The 15,871-nt window shown below is 43.2% G+C and overlaps 1 protein-coding gene across 2 annotated transcripts in view; it reads left to right on the forward strand.

The window, feature by feature from the left end:
- The first annotated feature begins 7,142 nt into the window (after nucleotides 1-7,142).
- The window catches only part of B4GALT6 (beta-1,4-galactosyltransferase 6), a 68,179-nt gene continuing 59,450 nt past the window's right edge, over nucleotides 7,143-15,871 (forward strand). For both annotated transcript variants that reach the window (XM_055324286.1, XM_055324287.1), the window contains exons 1-2: nucleotides 7,143-7,256; nucleotides 8,382-8,622. In XM_055324286.1, coding sequence (XP_055180261.1) covers nucleotides 7,143-7,256; nucleotides 8,382-8,622 — 355 coding nt within the window. The remainder of the gene's footprint in view (nucleotides 7,257-8,381; nucleotides 8,623-15,871) is intronic.

The following is a 15,871-nucleotide window of genomic DNA, read 5'->3' on the forward strand; positions in this document are numbered from 1 at the left end:
TTTCCAGAATGTAATATAATTGGAATCATACAGTCTGCAGCATTTTTCTGTGTGCTCTGCGTGCCATCATATGTTCAACCCATGAGGCACTAGTGGAGTACACTGCTACCAAACATAACCAGTGGGCAATGTCCCATTCATCATGAGATGAGTGGTTCTATGATGTGTGTGGTTTTTCTCTGCCTAGCTTCTCCCGCATTTTGAGTTCTGGTAAATAATTTTGACATAAATCGATTTCCAAAGTTATGGTGCCACACTGCTTTACCTACAACAAAGGGACAAGGAGGATCAGAAGCTATGTTATATTAGAAGACAAATTTTCTGGTAACTTATGCTTTCAAGGAAATGCCTGAGGAAGCAGAGAATAAAGAAAATTAGGAGATTGGCAGAAGTCTTTTTTGACATTTTGAAGTAATCTTAAACTTTGCTAAATGCTGAGAGGATTAAGAAATTGCTTCAATACAATATTTAAAATACTTCCCCATTAGGAACTGTAGGACTAGGTTCAGCTAGAGCTCTGATTCCTAAGAATGTATCTCCATGCTGAACTGGGTAAGTGTGCCTATATTATTTTTATTGGCTCTTTACTGATCTCCCCTATTTGATCTAACAGGTTTTCCAGTTAATGCTTTTTTTTTTTGGTAGTCACAAACCTATAAATAGCAATAATTTTTCTCACTTTCTTTTCACTATTTTTACCTCTTCATGTTCTCATCCAAGTGCATTGCCTAATTCTTGCCTGACCATGTCTTTTTCATGATTTGAATGAGGATGATTCTACATTAATCATACTGATGCCTCCTGGTCTTTAAAAAATAAGAACAGGGGCAACTGAGTCATTCAGTTGGTTGTTTCCAACTCTTGATCTCAGCTCAGGTCTTGATCTTGGGGTCCTGAGTTCAACTCCCATACTGGGCTCTACACTGGGCATGGAGTCTATTAAAATAACAACAACAACATATCCTCTTATTCCTATTTTATGAAAAGTTTTAACATCAGAAATTGCTTGATTGTATCAAATTCTTTTCTAGCCTCCAGAGGAGATGTTGTATGCCAATGCATTTCAAAAATTGCTTAATCCTGATAGTCCTTAGGAAAGTGGAAATTAAAGCCAAAATGCAACACTATTATATTCTACCTGAAATGCTAATATTAATAGGGTTGATTACACCAAGTGTTGGCGAAAACATAAGGAACTTGAAATCTCAAACGTTACTGGTGGGAGTGTGAGTTGGTAAAACAATTTTGGGGAATAGGCTACCATTATATTATTTCTGAAATCTCAGTATGCCTATATCATGAAGCCAAGAATTTTGACTAGTAGGCATATAGTCAACAGAAATGCAAAGATTTGTGTATCTTATACTAGTTTATAATGTGTGCATTATACTAGTTTTATTTGAAACTAGATCAATTGAAAAGCAGTGTTCATTCACAAATAATAGGATAGGTAATGAAATTGTAGTATATTTGTACAATCACCTGCTTGAAAATAAGATACTAAATTTTTTTCTTTGGCCTAATATGTTGGATTATGCTAATAATTTGCTTAATGTCGCTAGGTTCTTACATTTCTGGGGCATTCCTTACTGGTCATGGTGAATTGGTATTATTTGTACTTATAGGCTGAAAAGACTGGCTTCTATATTTCTTTTGGTTAACTCTGACATATTTAAACTTTATATCCCTGGTTACAGTGACTTAAATCCTTCCAGTGATTATGAACTTGTGAATTTTAGTTTAAGTCAGGATGTTAGTATTCCAAAATTCTCTTTTTAGACACAGAAGCACTGAAATCCTTTATCAAATTTACCTCAATCTACTTTCTCACTTCAACATTTAGCCATTTAAACTCTAAAACTAGTCCCTTCCCCACCCCCACCCCCCACCCCAGGTGATTTAGTCACTAAAAGAACAGATGGAGAAAAACCTATGAGCCTTATGATGTTAACCAGGATTTAAAAAAATGGATAGAAAATTTCCTACTAATGTCCTTCATTAAAGGTTATTCTGTATTTTAAATTCTCTTTTTTTTATTGCTTTTGGCTGCCACAGGTATAAGATTCTTGATATGATAGAACACTTTAATAGTACACTAGCTTTTATCTATGCATTTTATCTTCTACTTTTATGACTCATTCACCTATGAAGATGGCTCTTTTGATAAAATGCTCTGGGTAAGTTAAGGTGAACTAACTTGTGTTCCGTGTTATGCTACTCAAAGGAATATATGTAATTATGCAAAAGGTTAAGGGTGTGTTGATTCATTCATTCATTCAATAATTATTTATTGCCTTGTTTTTGTATGAGGTTCTGGATGACTACTGTATATCATCAAAACAGAATCATGTTCAGGAAATGATTTTTTAAAAATTAAATGACTGAGGATGGGCTATCTTGATTCCAATAAACACAATCTTTTGAACTGTGTCAAATAATAGGAGTGGTTTTCTTTATTTTCCTTCTTTTTAGCATGGATGTGTGAATCAGTAAGAAAGGTATTTCTCAGAGTTACCCAGGACTAACTGCTGCTAGGAATTCAAGGCAGCTCTGGGGATGTGGCTACTGTTTTGTTTGTTTAGTGGCCGTGTTTAAGGACTCTCTCTACGGCTGGGTTGCTCAGCTGGTATGTAAAACGCCCGCGTGTCCTATGCATCTGGTTTATATGTGTGCTGATACTCTGCTTTTCCTCAGCTTCTGGGGGGTGGTGCTAGTGCATGGGACCTGGGTGATGGAAGGCTTAAGCAGGAAGAGAAAGCCCCCTACATTTACCCTGGTAGGCACTTAGGTCACATCCCTTTCCATGGAAGGCACAAGGCATTCACCACCTTGTATTGGACTTAGCTGCTTTTTCAATTTCCTATCTTTGCTTTTCATCATCTGTTTCCCAACCTCCAAACCTCTGGTTTTCTGAACAGATTCTAACTCCATCTGCATGGGCAGGTTTCTTTTTCCCAGGCAGTCTAGGGGCTAGTCAGGGGCAAGGCCTGGCAGCTCAGAATCTCTTTCAGGCAAAACTAGCAATCTGTTGAAGACACCAACATTATGCTGAGAAAAAGAATGGACAAAGCAAACACAATCTATTACTTTTTCATTATGACTTATCAATTGCTTGAACTAGACAGATGTGCCTTAACATGTACCACGTGGTATAACTGATATACTCCGTGACACAGATGTCTGAGACAAAATCAGTAAAGGTGGTTTGAAAGATGGATAGCACCTATTTACATCTAGAAAAAATTTGGAAAATACACTAAATAAAACATTTGCTCTGATAGGCCACATAGTCCCTGGGAAGACAGGAGCTGGTGTGGGTTGTAGAAAGGACACTGAAAGGCTGCTAACATTTTAGCTCTCTTACCCCAGCTCTGCTACCTAATTACCATGTGACCTCAGGCCACATATTGTACCCGACTCCGTGTAGTTTCCTCATCCCTAGTGACATAATAATACTTGCTAAATGTATGCCAAAGGGATATTGTGAAAATCATAGGAAGGTGGTTTGAATACTTGAAAATGCTACAGGGCATTCTTACCATGGGAAAGAATGATTTTGGATTTAGGAATCAAGGGTTAAGGCAATTTGAGAGGAGTATGAAATTTGGGTCAACTGCTAAAGTAGGAAGTCTTATCTCTCCAGTGGTTTTCTTTTTAAATTTTAACTACAATACAATATTATCATAAAGTTTGTATTGTTTCATATGTATACAATTATTAAAGTCTGGCTTTAAAGGGATTGTTTGCTCCCAAATGAAAGACATTTATTTTAAAGTTTCTTTAATATAACCTAAGATATAGGGACTATTGTTTTTTGTTTTTTTTTTTTCTCATCAGAACTCTGACTACATTTATCATGGAAATCAGTGGGAAATGGGCTTTACTTAAGGGGAGTTTCTAAGGTCACCTGGGGGGCTCAGTAAGTTAAGCATCTGACTCTTAATATTAGCTCAGGGGATGAGGTCAAACCCCATGTTGGGCTCAAAGAAAAAAAGTTTTTGTGACACAATATTTTAGAATATATACTCCATTTTACAGATAATCCCAATTCCAATACAATCTACATTCCAATTATGTAAGTAAAATAATTCAACTGTCCAAGCATAATTCATCAACCCAACAATTTTCTTTAACTGAATCTCATGTGCTGAAACCCTGTATTTAAATATATAAAATTACTATGTTTAATCAGTGATTGTAATATGGAGGTCTGAACCCTAACTAACCATAAAAGTGAGATTCAATGTGCTTTCTTTCATTCCTTCCCCCCACCCCCAATTTATAGAAAAAAAAAAAAAACCTTACTGACTTGAATGCTACCGAGGTTGCGAGCAAAATCCAGTATACTTAATGGATATCGTTTATCCTCACTCAGCATGAACCAAGTAAAATGTCCATCCACCTGATCAAACAAGTACATTTTTTGTTGTTGTTGTCATCACAATCTCAGTAATATGTTTCTGATTAATATCAATAGGAAACCATTAGTTATAATGTAACTTAGTCTGATACCCAAATATTTAAGGGCATGAGGGCTCTCAGACAGAAAATAATGAAAGGACTACATGGTGGTAAAAAATACAGAACAAAGAAGCTAAATGGAATTCACTCGTGTCTTACTGTTTTGTCAGTTTTGTGTGATTACTGTAAGTTTAAAGTTTCCTTGATATTCTAGAGCTTAGCTTTGTTATTATAAAATTAAACTTTCTGCAAGGTCATTCCTCTGCTGTGGACTTTACCTGGCTCCTGAGGAAGTATCAGTTGATAATGTGGGCTTGAAAAGGTTTGGTTAGCATTTCTGGACCTCTCAGTATTTCATGGATTTTGGCTTTACAAATGAGCTGAGCTCCTGAGGCATCCTTCAGACTGCTGGAGACTTCATGGCTGACTCTGTAGGGAATTCGGTTTTTAAACAGGAGACCAGCATCACCCTTTCCTGTTGGCAGAGTGTGATCTAAAAGAGAGATTAAAGAGTGAAATAAGTCAGTCGGAGAAAGACAATTATCATATGGTTTCACTCTTACGTGGAATACAAGAAACAGTTCACAGGACCATAGGGGAAGGGAGGGAAAACCGAATGAGAAGAAATGAGAAGGAGACAAACCATGAGAGACTCTTAACTTTGGGAAACAAACTGAGGGTTGCTAGAGGGGTGGTGAGTGGGGGAATGGCATAACTAGGTAATCGGCATTAAGGAGGGCACATGATGTGATAAGCACTGGGTGTTACACACAACTGAAAAATTATTGAGCACTAAATCTGAAGCTAATGATGTACTATATGTTGGCTAGTTTAATTTAAAATAAAAAAATTTAAAAAAGAAAGGTTAAAAAAATGAACAAATATTTGAATTGTGCTTACTAGGTACCAGGCTCCCCTAAGTTCTTTAGAGGAATTAACTCATTTAATCCTTACAACACTAATAGGTAGTATGATTATCTTTAGTTGATGAGGAAATGGAGGCCCAGGGAGCTTAAGTAATCTTTGAGGTCATTTGATCAGAGAGTGATTGGGATTCCACCCCAGGCTCTCTGGCTCTAGGGGCTTGGCTGCTTCTGTCACTGGTGATAAAAGTACTATTTGGGTGCACCAACCAAGCTGGTTTTCTGGTACACACTGCTTTACTCCAGGAGAGAACCAACCAGTCTTTCTTTTTAGAACAAACCAGTCTTTTCTTTTTTTTTTTTTTTAAATTTGATTTTTTTTTCTATAATCGATTTCTTTTTTTTTTTTTTATTGAGGTAGAGTTGACACAAAATCTTACATTAGTTTCAGGTATACAGCATGATTCAATATTTGTATACATTACAAAATAATGACCACAATAAATCTGGTTACCATCTGTCACCATGCATAATTGTAAATTTTTTTTTCTTGTGATGTGACCTTGTAAGATTTACTCTCTTAGCAACTATGAGTTTTAACAAGTACGGTGGTCAACTTGAGAGAGATACGAGTGGCAGTCGTCTATGCTAGCCAGGCACATCTATACGTAGACGTCAGATTTCTTAAAATAAGATTAATAATCAATTTCTATGATGTTAATACTTCCCTCTTAGCTTAATAATCAACTTTCCTTATACAACGCCAAGGTTGCCTGAGACCTGGCCATTGCTAAGCCAGCATGGTGGTGGTAGCTTTGTAAACAACAATGCTGAACTTGTGGGAATAGAGAGATGAAAAGTCAGCAGGGTCTGAGAAGGAAATTCTTTATCTCCTCACCATTCATGGATTTCTTTTGTTTGCATAGGTATTTTTTAAAAGTGACTTTTATTTTTGTTTAATGTTGCTCCATTTGTATTTCACATTCCCCTCAAGCATCAAAAATATTACAGAATACTGTCATTTCCTTTCACATTAAATATCCAATCAGCCGGAGAATTCCAAAAAAAAAACCAAAATATATATTAAAAAAAAATGAATTTGAACTTGGCAATTCCATTCGGGCAACTGTCTGACATTCCCACATACGAGGGAATCTCTTATGTGCCAGACAGAGCGCCTGGCGTTTTCCATAGTGACCCCGTTTAACCCCACAGCCTTGCAAGGTGGTATCTCACCCATCATTTGAGGGCCAAGGAGGCGGGCTTGCAGAGGGCAGTAGTTTGCCAGGAATCTCGCAGTTAATCAAAGGCCTTAGTCAGTTATAAATTCAGGTGTTTCGGGCTCCATGTAGCATATTACTATTTAAGGGACCATCCAAGGCACGGGTATCTTGCTAAGAAGGTACCAAACTTGCTGGCAATCAAGTGATGATGGGTCCATACCACTGCATCTGGAAATCCTGAGCAAGAAATGGCGGTAGGGGGCATCTAGCCACTTCCTACAAGATTGAGACACCTTCACACACACGTTGGAAAACTGTGAGACAGCTAAGGCTCTGGACTATTTTGCTAGCAGGAAGAAGCAGTTTTTGAACAAAGGCGAGTCCACGGCCTAGGAGGGGTATTAAAACAACGTGCTGGTTGGTGCTGCAGTACTCAACGGCCAATTGGCTGCACAGAAGTGTCCCCCCCGCCATGGATGGAGCTGCCATAGGACTACCCGGTGCTCACCTTCAGGTGGGAAGGCACGTCCTGTTACAAGGGACACGCACCGATCCATAGCACAGCCTGACAGCACGTCTCTATGAGAAGTGCGGGATGGAAGGTTTCATTCATCCGGGACGGAAGAAAAACCTTGTTCCCGGAGCGGGTATTCCGGGAGGGAATCACACCATCCGAAGTCCCCTCCTCGAGATCCCCTTCCCCCTCCAGGTACCTCGTCCTTCATTAGCGACCCTCAGCCCGGGGGAGCGGCGGGAGCCGGGGTCCCGGCGCTGACGCAGGCGGCGGCCCCGGTCGCGGCGCGGGGGGAGGGGAGGGGGCAGGTTGCTCGGCGCGGCGCCGGCCAATCAGGAGGCGCGGTGTTTGGGGCGCTGGGAGGGGAGCGCGGGGGGGTGGGGGCCTCCAGGTTTCGTGGGGTGCCGAGGCAGCGCCGCCTGCAGTTTGCAGGGCGAGCGCGGGGCCCCGCGGGGTCTCCGGGCGCGCCCGCCGGTCCCGGTTTTCCGCGCCCTTGCAGGCCCGCCCCCTCCCGCGACCCAGGCGCGGCTCCGACGGCGCCCGGGCTCCCCCTCCTCCTCGGGCTCCCCCGGCTCTGCCCGCAGCGCGCGGCGCCCGGCGTCCGGGGGCGGAGTGGGGGCGGCGCCGCCCGGGCCGGCGGCGGTAATGTGGCTGCGGCTGCCGCCCCTGCGGCCGGCGGGGCGGCGGGCGGTGGCGGGAGCCGGGGTCCGGGCGCGCTCGCCGCCAGCCGGGGCGCCGCCCTCGCCCGCGCTCTGCTCCGGCGGCCGCCGCGGGGCGCCGGGGCCCGGCGCGGCATGAGCAGGAGGCTGCGCGCCCGCCGGCGCTCGGCTCCTCGGCCCCCAGGGCCCCCGCGGGCCCCCGCGCGCCGCGCGCGCCGACTGCGGCCCCGGCGCCCACGCTAGCCCCGCGCAGGCACGAGACGCCGCGGCCCGCACCGGGCGGCGGCGCAGGCCTGCCAGGCGCGGGCGGGCGGCCTCGCGAGCGCCGGGCTTCGCGTCCTGCCTGCGCCCCGAGGACGCGGGGGAGCCCGGGCCGGCCGCGGTCCGCCGCGCCGCTCCGCACCTGCAGCCCCGCTCCCGCCGCCGCCGCCGGGCGGGCAGAAGGCGCGTCCTTGCCCTCCTGGGCCTCCTCGGGTCCTGCCGTCCCCGGCCCCCCTGCACCCCCGGCCTCGCCTCCCCGCCCCCTCCTCGCTCCTCCCGCGCCTCCCCTCCCCTCCCCTCCCCTCCCCTCCCCTCCCCTCCCTCCCCGGCTCTCCGGCCTCCCATTCATTGCGTCCGCTCCCTCCCCTCGCCTCCTTCCCGCCCCGGCCCTGTGCCCTAGGTGCTCCCCGCGCGGCCCCGGTGCAGCCTCGCGCTTCCTGGCACGTTCCCGCAAGTTGAGGGCCTGGATGGTGCCCCCCAGGCCGGCCTGAGAGCGCAGCCCGAGCTGCCGGCCGGGAAGAGGAAGATGTCTGTGCTCAAGCGGATGATGCGGGTCTCCAACCGCTCCCTCCTCGCCTTCATCTTCTTCTTCTCCCTCTCGTCGTCCTGCCTCTACTTCGTCTATGTGGCTCCGGGCATCGGTAAGCACCGAGACACACCCTCGCGTCCCGCGGTCGCGCCGCCGGGGAGGCAGGATGTCGCTTGCGGGGTTTGGAAGGTGAGCGCCCAGGGCCCCGCAGGAAGCGTTTCCTTTGAAATGACATTCCCGGCGGGTCGGAGGAGCTGCTCGGGGCTGGGCTTCGCTACGGGAGCTTCGTCGGTGCGGGTTTCAGTGCCTTAAAAGACTGCATTGGACGGACGCGACACCGTCAGGCGTGGTGACCCCGGATGCCCTGGTCGCTGTCTTGAGTGCTCATGCCCCGCTTTATTCAGTTGACGCCAGGTCTTTGAGCTTCAACTCGGTGCTTTAATCCCAGTCCCAATCAAACCTCCTCAGGTATAACGTAACCGGTTTAAAAAACACTTGATGGAGAAAGCAACACCAGGGAACGTGATTGAGTTCAGGAACGTGTATGTACTGTCGTGTTCTAGGTCACTTTTTTAGAATGAGGTCGGTGAACATTTGTGCCACCGTTCAGGAATCTGGGGGCCTTGGGTTTTCTTATGAAAACAATGCTTCATTATTGAGCCCGCTTCTCAAGGGCAGGTAGACTCTGCTACCTGTTAGGGTAACTTCTGAGATCAAACCATGACTAGGGTGACGACAGTTAGGCCAGTTTGTAGCTTAATTTTTAACCTTTTAATCCCATTATGGGCCAAATATGCTTATTAAATATTCTAATTATTCCCCTCTGGCTGAAAAGGTACCAGTGGGGCATTCTAGTGAATCAAAAAGAAGAGAACTTCATACGTATGTTAAAACACATCGTATCTCCAAAACTTTTTCTGAGTCTTTCCTGATTATTATGTATTTAATGTTAAATATTTATGGTTGACATATTTAATGTAAAGTATAAGCTTAAGGTTAATTTAGGGATAGTGTGTATCTCGTATTATTTCTTTCCAGGCTCTAGTATACTGTCTTTTGAGCCAGGGCCATTTCTCCCTGGGTCAGCCAAAAACGTATGGCCTCTTACACAGTGAAAACACCTGCAGAATTTTGAGATGGAATTGGTATCAGAGCATCGTCTTGTGGGGGAATGGATTATTGTAATGAATTGCAGGGAAGAAGGAAGAAACAAACCCCCTGGAGATGTTCTGTTTTCTAAAACAGAATTTTTATTCTGTGTGACTTTTCTTGATTAAATTTTTGGATTCAAGTCAGATGTATAAACTAAGAGAATGATGCCGGAGAAGACATAAATTGTTGAAACCTTTGATGTATTCCAAAATAGAAGTTTGAGGTTAAAGTTTGAAGAAGTGTGAATATTTTGAGATATTATTTTCCTTTGACGCAGTTTTTTTCTTTAGGCTGAATAAAAGCCCCTGGAAGCCTGTAGTAGAAATGACAGTGGTAGCTCAGTGGATTTGAGAGTAGTTAGCCAATATATTTGGCTGGCTTTTCTTAAAGTCCTCTGCCATTTTGGCAGTCTTAAAAATTAACTCTTTATTCTACAGCAGTTTTTACTTAGTCATGTAGCTCTCTAAAGGTTGGAAATCTTTGGGTGATGCTGTTTAATCAGACATTTAACTTTGAGAGGTTTTAGAGAAAAAGGGTTTTTGCATTTAGGCAACAATGTTAACGTTCTTGGTATTTTGAATGACTTTGTTGAAGTTATGTTACTCAAAAAGTTAACCAAAGGAAATCCGAATTCTAGCTGTTACTTGATAGCCATCCTTTTTTTTTTTTTTCTTGGTAGGTTGATAGATTAGCTGTAGATTCTTAAAATTCAATTGATGTGAAATACTAATACATCTGTCTCACTTATGGATAAGTTTAATGGTTACCATAGAATAATCACTTGATAGGTCATAAAAATTTGGCATTTTCTTAGAGACGATTAGGTTGACACAGTTTACACTATTGTTTTTTGTGGGTCTTATAATTTATGACTTAAAAAAAAAATTGATTAAAGCCAGTAGGGAGGATCCCTGGGTGGCGCAGCGGTTTAGCGCCTGCCATTGGCCCAGGGCGCGATCCTGGAGACCCAGGATCGAATCCCACGTCAGGCTCCCTGCATGGAGCCTGCTTCTCCCTCTGCCTATGTCTCTGCCTCTCTCTCTCTCTCTCTGTGATAACTATCATAAATAATAATAATAATAATAAAAAAAAGCCAGTAGGGAGAATGAAAACCAAAACTTATAGAGTGCTATCAGTTTGTTAAACTGTAGCTGTTTCCCAAAACCAGTGTTATTTAGCAGGAAAAAAGTCTCCTTGTTTCTCTTTTAAGTATTGGGAAGCAGTTTTCCAAAAATCACGTTTGCTTGAAAGCTCAAATTTTATCATTGGCGACAAATACTGTCAGCTTTTTTTGTGTGTGTGTGTGTGTGTCAGGCTCACTTTGTTCATTTTAGGGGAAAATGTAGGTCAAATACAGGAGTCTAAATAACCAAGTTTGTCAGTTCTTTAAAGTAAAAATGATAGTTTGTGAAAAACTTGGCTAGTTCAGCTCACGGTGCAAAAATCTGTACAAGTTGATTTTCAGGCTAACCATGGTACGTTGGTATGCTACAGAAATGCTTTGTATATACTTCCCGTTTTGTTGCAGATTTCTTACTAAGATATATCCCAAACTAATTTGGTTCTTTAATTTACATTAAATGTACAGAGAAACTTCTTGAAATAGTTCATATTTTAGCCTGAATTACATCTTCGGGCAAATTTTCTGGTGACTAAAATTTATGTGGTATAAGAGAGCACTTTTTATTGTTCCTAAATAAATGTTTCAAGTGTCTTCTGTTAAAAAGTCCGTATTATCCCTATCCACATCAACCTGTTGTATAGACATTAAATTTATTTTCCTACATTTTCTATCCACAGACCTATTTTTGTCATGCACCTTCCCCCAGGCAGTTCTTTTCTCATTTTTAAGTTCCTCTTCCTTAGCCTTCTTCACCTGTTTCTCCTTCCCTCCTTCCCTCCCCTCTGAGCAGATAGTACCACACAGTTGCAGACAGCATAATCTGTTTAGTTTCCAATGTTCTCTCACATTTAACTATTTGACTATTTGGGTGTTACTCTACAATGAGTTCCATCAAACTCAAAGCTCATTGTTTTAAGAATAATTTGAAACATTTTCCTTGAAATTTCTAATTCGTGCAGGAAACACAGGAATAGACTATATTATGAACTTTAGTACCAAGGGAAACTGGTCTGCAGACACCCACTCCCATAGGAAGATAAATTTTTCCCTAGCCCACCTGGTAGAGTCAGGAGCAGTTAACTAACTAATGGCTTTCTTGTTCTCATTTTACTTTTGTGCATGATTGCAAAAAAGATGAGTGCAGTTTTTCACCAAGATCTTGACTTGGTTGGATTGAGAATGGAATTCCATTTAGTGTTTAGTTTCCAGTGTAACTTCCAATACAACATACTGAGATTTCCCTGCTATAGCATCATAGGACAAGATGAGCTGACTTATGAGTTCATTCAGCAAACACAAATGGAGTATCTCAGATAAGCTAGACATTGTTTGAGGCACAGAAAATAGATGACTAAGACACAGTTACTTCCTTCATGCTAATGGGATGAGCACCAGAAAAGAGCTGTAGCCAGTCCTTGGAAGGCATGCATTAGTGAAGGCTGGTTAAGGATTTATTTCCAGCGGGAGCTGGTGATTGGAGCGGGCCATTGAGGATGGGTAAGATTTATCTGGAATAAGCAATAGGACAGTATGGTCAAAGGGACTTAATGGAAAATAGGAACATTTCCAGCTGTCTACCATTAAGAGTGTGGGATGGCATATCAGCCAGGTTGAGAAAAAGTCTTGGGGTTCCCTTGCCCAGCCTAGTTTTTCGATGTTGAGGTCCCAAAAACTCCTGGCGGGGAGAAGCTTATCTTGACTTACATTGATTTATCAAAACTGGCTATGATTAAGAAAAAGGCAATGTGCCTAGTGCCTATGATCATTGGGGTAGTATTGTGGAAAAGACTGTACAACTCCATTGGGAGCGGGGTTTCACTGTGTGACTCACTAGAGGTTCTGACCTTTCCTAGATGTGCTGACAGGCTGTTTTATTCTTTGAGTAGAGGTGGAATCTGGTTGGGGCACTTTGGTCTGGATTCCTATGGGCTCTTTAAGAAATTACCTGGCAAGTGCTTTGTTATTTGGGCCTCTAGGCAGTTTGTGCTCTAGTGGTACTGGTGTAGCTAGCTAATGGGTGGTCAGGGTGTGTGGGTATATGTGTAAGGGTAGGTTTTATGGGAGATGGTGGCTTAGTTAGGTCCTTGCTGAGAGTCCCTGGACATTTTGCCTGGGTTTCTCTTGGCTAGTTCATAAGGTGGCAGGTTGCCCTGCAGCTCTCTTATCATAGTCCTTTAGCCACCTGGCCCTGGCTGGGTAAGCCTGGTTGTGGGGTATTTTTTTGAGCTCTTATAGTTTGCTTTTGTTTCAAAGGTCCTTTAGTTTTTTCCTCACCAAGTTCTCTGAACTTCATGGCTCCTTTCAGGGGTTCTTTTTATTCAGGCCATCGTGTAGACTGTTCCTTTCCTCTGGGCCTTCCTTTGCTGGTCACTCATTCCATGCTCAAATTTTTGTCCTGGGAATAGCAGGGAAAATCAGAAGTTTTGAAAGGGGGAATGATGCAATCCTCTGTTTTAAAGCATTTCTTTTAGCATGGAGCATGGCGATAGAGGGCAGAACCAGTGGCAGGGAGACCAGATAGGAAATTATTTCACTAACTCAGAAGATTAGAACCTGATCAAGGTCATAGTTGGGTTTGAGCAGAGTTGCGAGGATGTGAAAAGTAACATGAAGGAAAGGGAGAAGCTTTAAGATGATGCTAGTATTCTAGCTTAGACAACCGGCTGGTTGTAGGGAATATTAGAAAGGCATGTGCTTTGAGGGAGCTATTTTGGTTTTAGAGAAATTGAGTTAGGATGCCTGTGGGATATCCAGGAAGAACTTGTCAGTAGGTAGGAAGGTAGAAATAAGGACTGGAGCCCAGGAGAAATGTCTAACAGGAGAGAGATTTAGCTGTCTTTAGCATGTAGGTGAATGGTACTTACCTATTTCTCTCCCAACACACCTGAACGATAAAACCGAACTCCTGCAAGCAGAAATGACTCACTGAGTCAGTTACTCTTAAACGTGGGATGATAGGGGTTAAATCAAAATATAGAGGAAGCCCAAGTGAAAAGTTTCCCATGAGACTCTGTTTACCCTTTTCATTCCCCAGTTTCAAATAGGCAGTCATTGAGGTTGACACCATGGAAAGTTTAGATGGCCACTCAAGGAGAATTTATGGAAGCTGAAGAGAAGGTATCCATGGATGAAATATAACAGCTTAGGGCAAGTAGAGAAATAGGAGCAGGAAATTGAAAGGAGATCATATGAGTGAAGTGAGCCCTTTATGAATGAATGAATGAATGAAAAATGATGATTAGCAAGAGAAGTGTTGAAATGGGTTAATACGTGGAAGGAGAACTTCCTTCGTAAGTAGGAGGTCCCTGACAGCTACTCCAAGAGCAGTTTTTGTTTTGACTGGTAAGATAGCCTCAAATTGGGTAGTAAATCAGAGATCACATGAAAATGCTTGTTTAGTGGAAAGTAGGGGGAAGCAGGATGGGAAGACCTGAGCTTATATAAATGTTTAAAGACTGAGGACAGGGTTTGAAGACTTGAGAAAGGGAACAGATTATGATGTGTATCTAGGAAGACTTCATTTATTTTTTCATATAGCAAATGTTTTGTCTGCAGAAGGCACTATGGTTTAGCATTGAACAGAATCCACATGGTCCCTGTCTTCATAGATCATATTGCCAGTGAGAAATCCTCACAACTGAAGAATAACTATTCTAGAGTAGAGTCTCATTTGCTATGGGGGACCTGGTTGTGCAGTTGGCACTAAACTGGTTTAGGCATTATGGAGAAGATTAAGATGAAGCTGAGGCCAGAAGCTTAAGTTAGGTAATTAAAAGATTGGCTCGGGGAAACATATTTCATGCAGGAATGGAACATTTGAAGGCTAAGAGATGAAGGAGAAACGGAAAGTTAAAAGAAAGCAATATAGGGGCTAAAGCATGGAGTGCAGAGGGGAGTGTGGGCTGAAGCCAGAGAGGTGAATATGGGTCTAGTCAGTGATCCTTGTAAACTGGCTACGACAACTTGGATGTTAGTCCGAGGACAATGTCAAGCCATTGAGCTTAAATTTTAAGTAGGAGAGTGACATGATCAGATTTTCATTTCAGAAATACTTAGGCGGTACTGGTAGGAGTGGATTCAAGATAACAAGACTGGAATCATGGAGAGCAGGTAGAGAGAGTGGGAGCAAGTATATACGTATATTAATTTGGAGATGGGAGAAGAGGACATAAAGACGTTTGCAGTAGCAAAAATTAGATGAATAAGGAGATGGAGGAAGTTCATACTTGATTAGGTAGGTATCTGAGTTATATGTTTGGAGTGAGGCGTTCAGTTTATGTGACCAAATCTTAGTATAGAGTGAACTGTTTCCTAAATTAAGAGATTTGGTTTCTACCTTGGTGCACAGTAGGGGCTTAGTAAAGAATTGCTGACTGGCTGAATGCTTCTGATTAGATCACTTCTCTTGGTATGGCAAATCTCTTAGCAGCTGACTCATCAATACCATTGGGATGGTATATGTTAGCTAGATACCTTGGGGGAGGATATGGAGAGATGGCTGGGAATTAGGAATAGTAGAGAAAATTGGATTGGTCAGTATATTTGTTATCTATAACTTTGTGAATTACCCCAAAATGTAGGGATTTAAAAGAGCAAATATATTGTTATCTCATAGTTGCTATGGGCCAGGAATCTGGACATGCTTTGGCTGCATGCCTCTAGTTCAAGGTCTCTCAGCTAGGCTGCAGAGTGTTGAGTGTTGATCAGGGTTGTGGTGGAAGGTTCTACTGGGGAGTCTTCCAATTCACCTGTGTGGATTGGGGCAGTATTCAATTCCTGAGGGTTGTTGGACTGAGGGTCTCAGCTCTTTGCAGGTTGTTAGTTGGAGGCCTCCCTCGCTTCTTGCCATGTGGGCCTCTCCACAGGGCAGCTCATGATTCCATCACTCTTGCCATATTTTCTTTGAAAAGAATCATCTGAGCCTGGGTGGCTCAGATGGTTAAGCATTTGCCTTTGGCACAGGTAATGATGTCCAGGTCCTGGGATCGAGCCCTGTGTCAGGCTCCCTGCTCAGCGGGGAGCCTGCTTCCCCTTTCCCTATGCCTCTCCCCCTGCTCATGCTCTCTGTGTCTCTTTCTCTCTCTCA

Source organism: Nyctereutes procyonoides, unplaced genomic scaffold (assembly GCF_905146905.1).
Source record: "Nyctereutes procyonoides isolate TBG_1078 unplaced genomic scaffold, NYPRO_anot_genome, whole genome shotgun sequence".
NCBI lineage: Eukaryota > Metazoa > Chordata > Mammalia > Carnivora > Canidae > Nyctereutes > Nyctereutes procyonoides.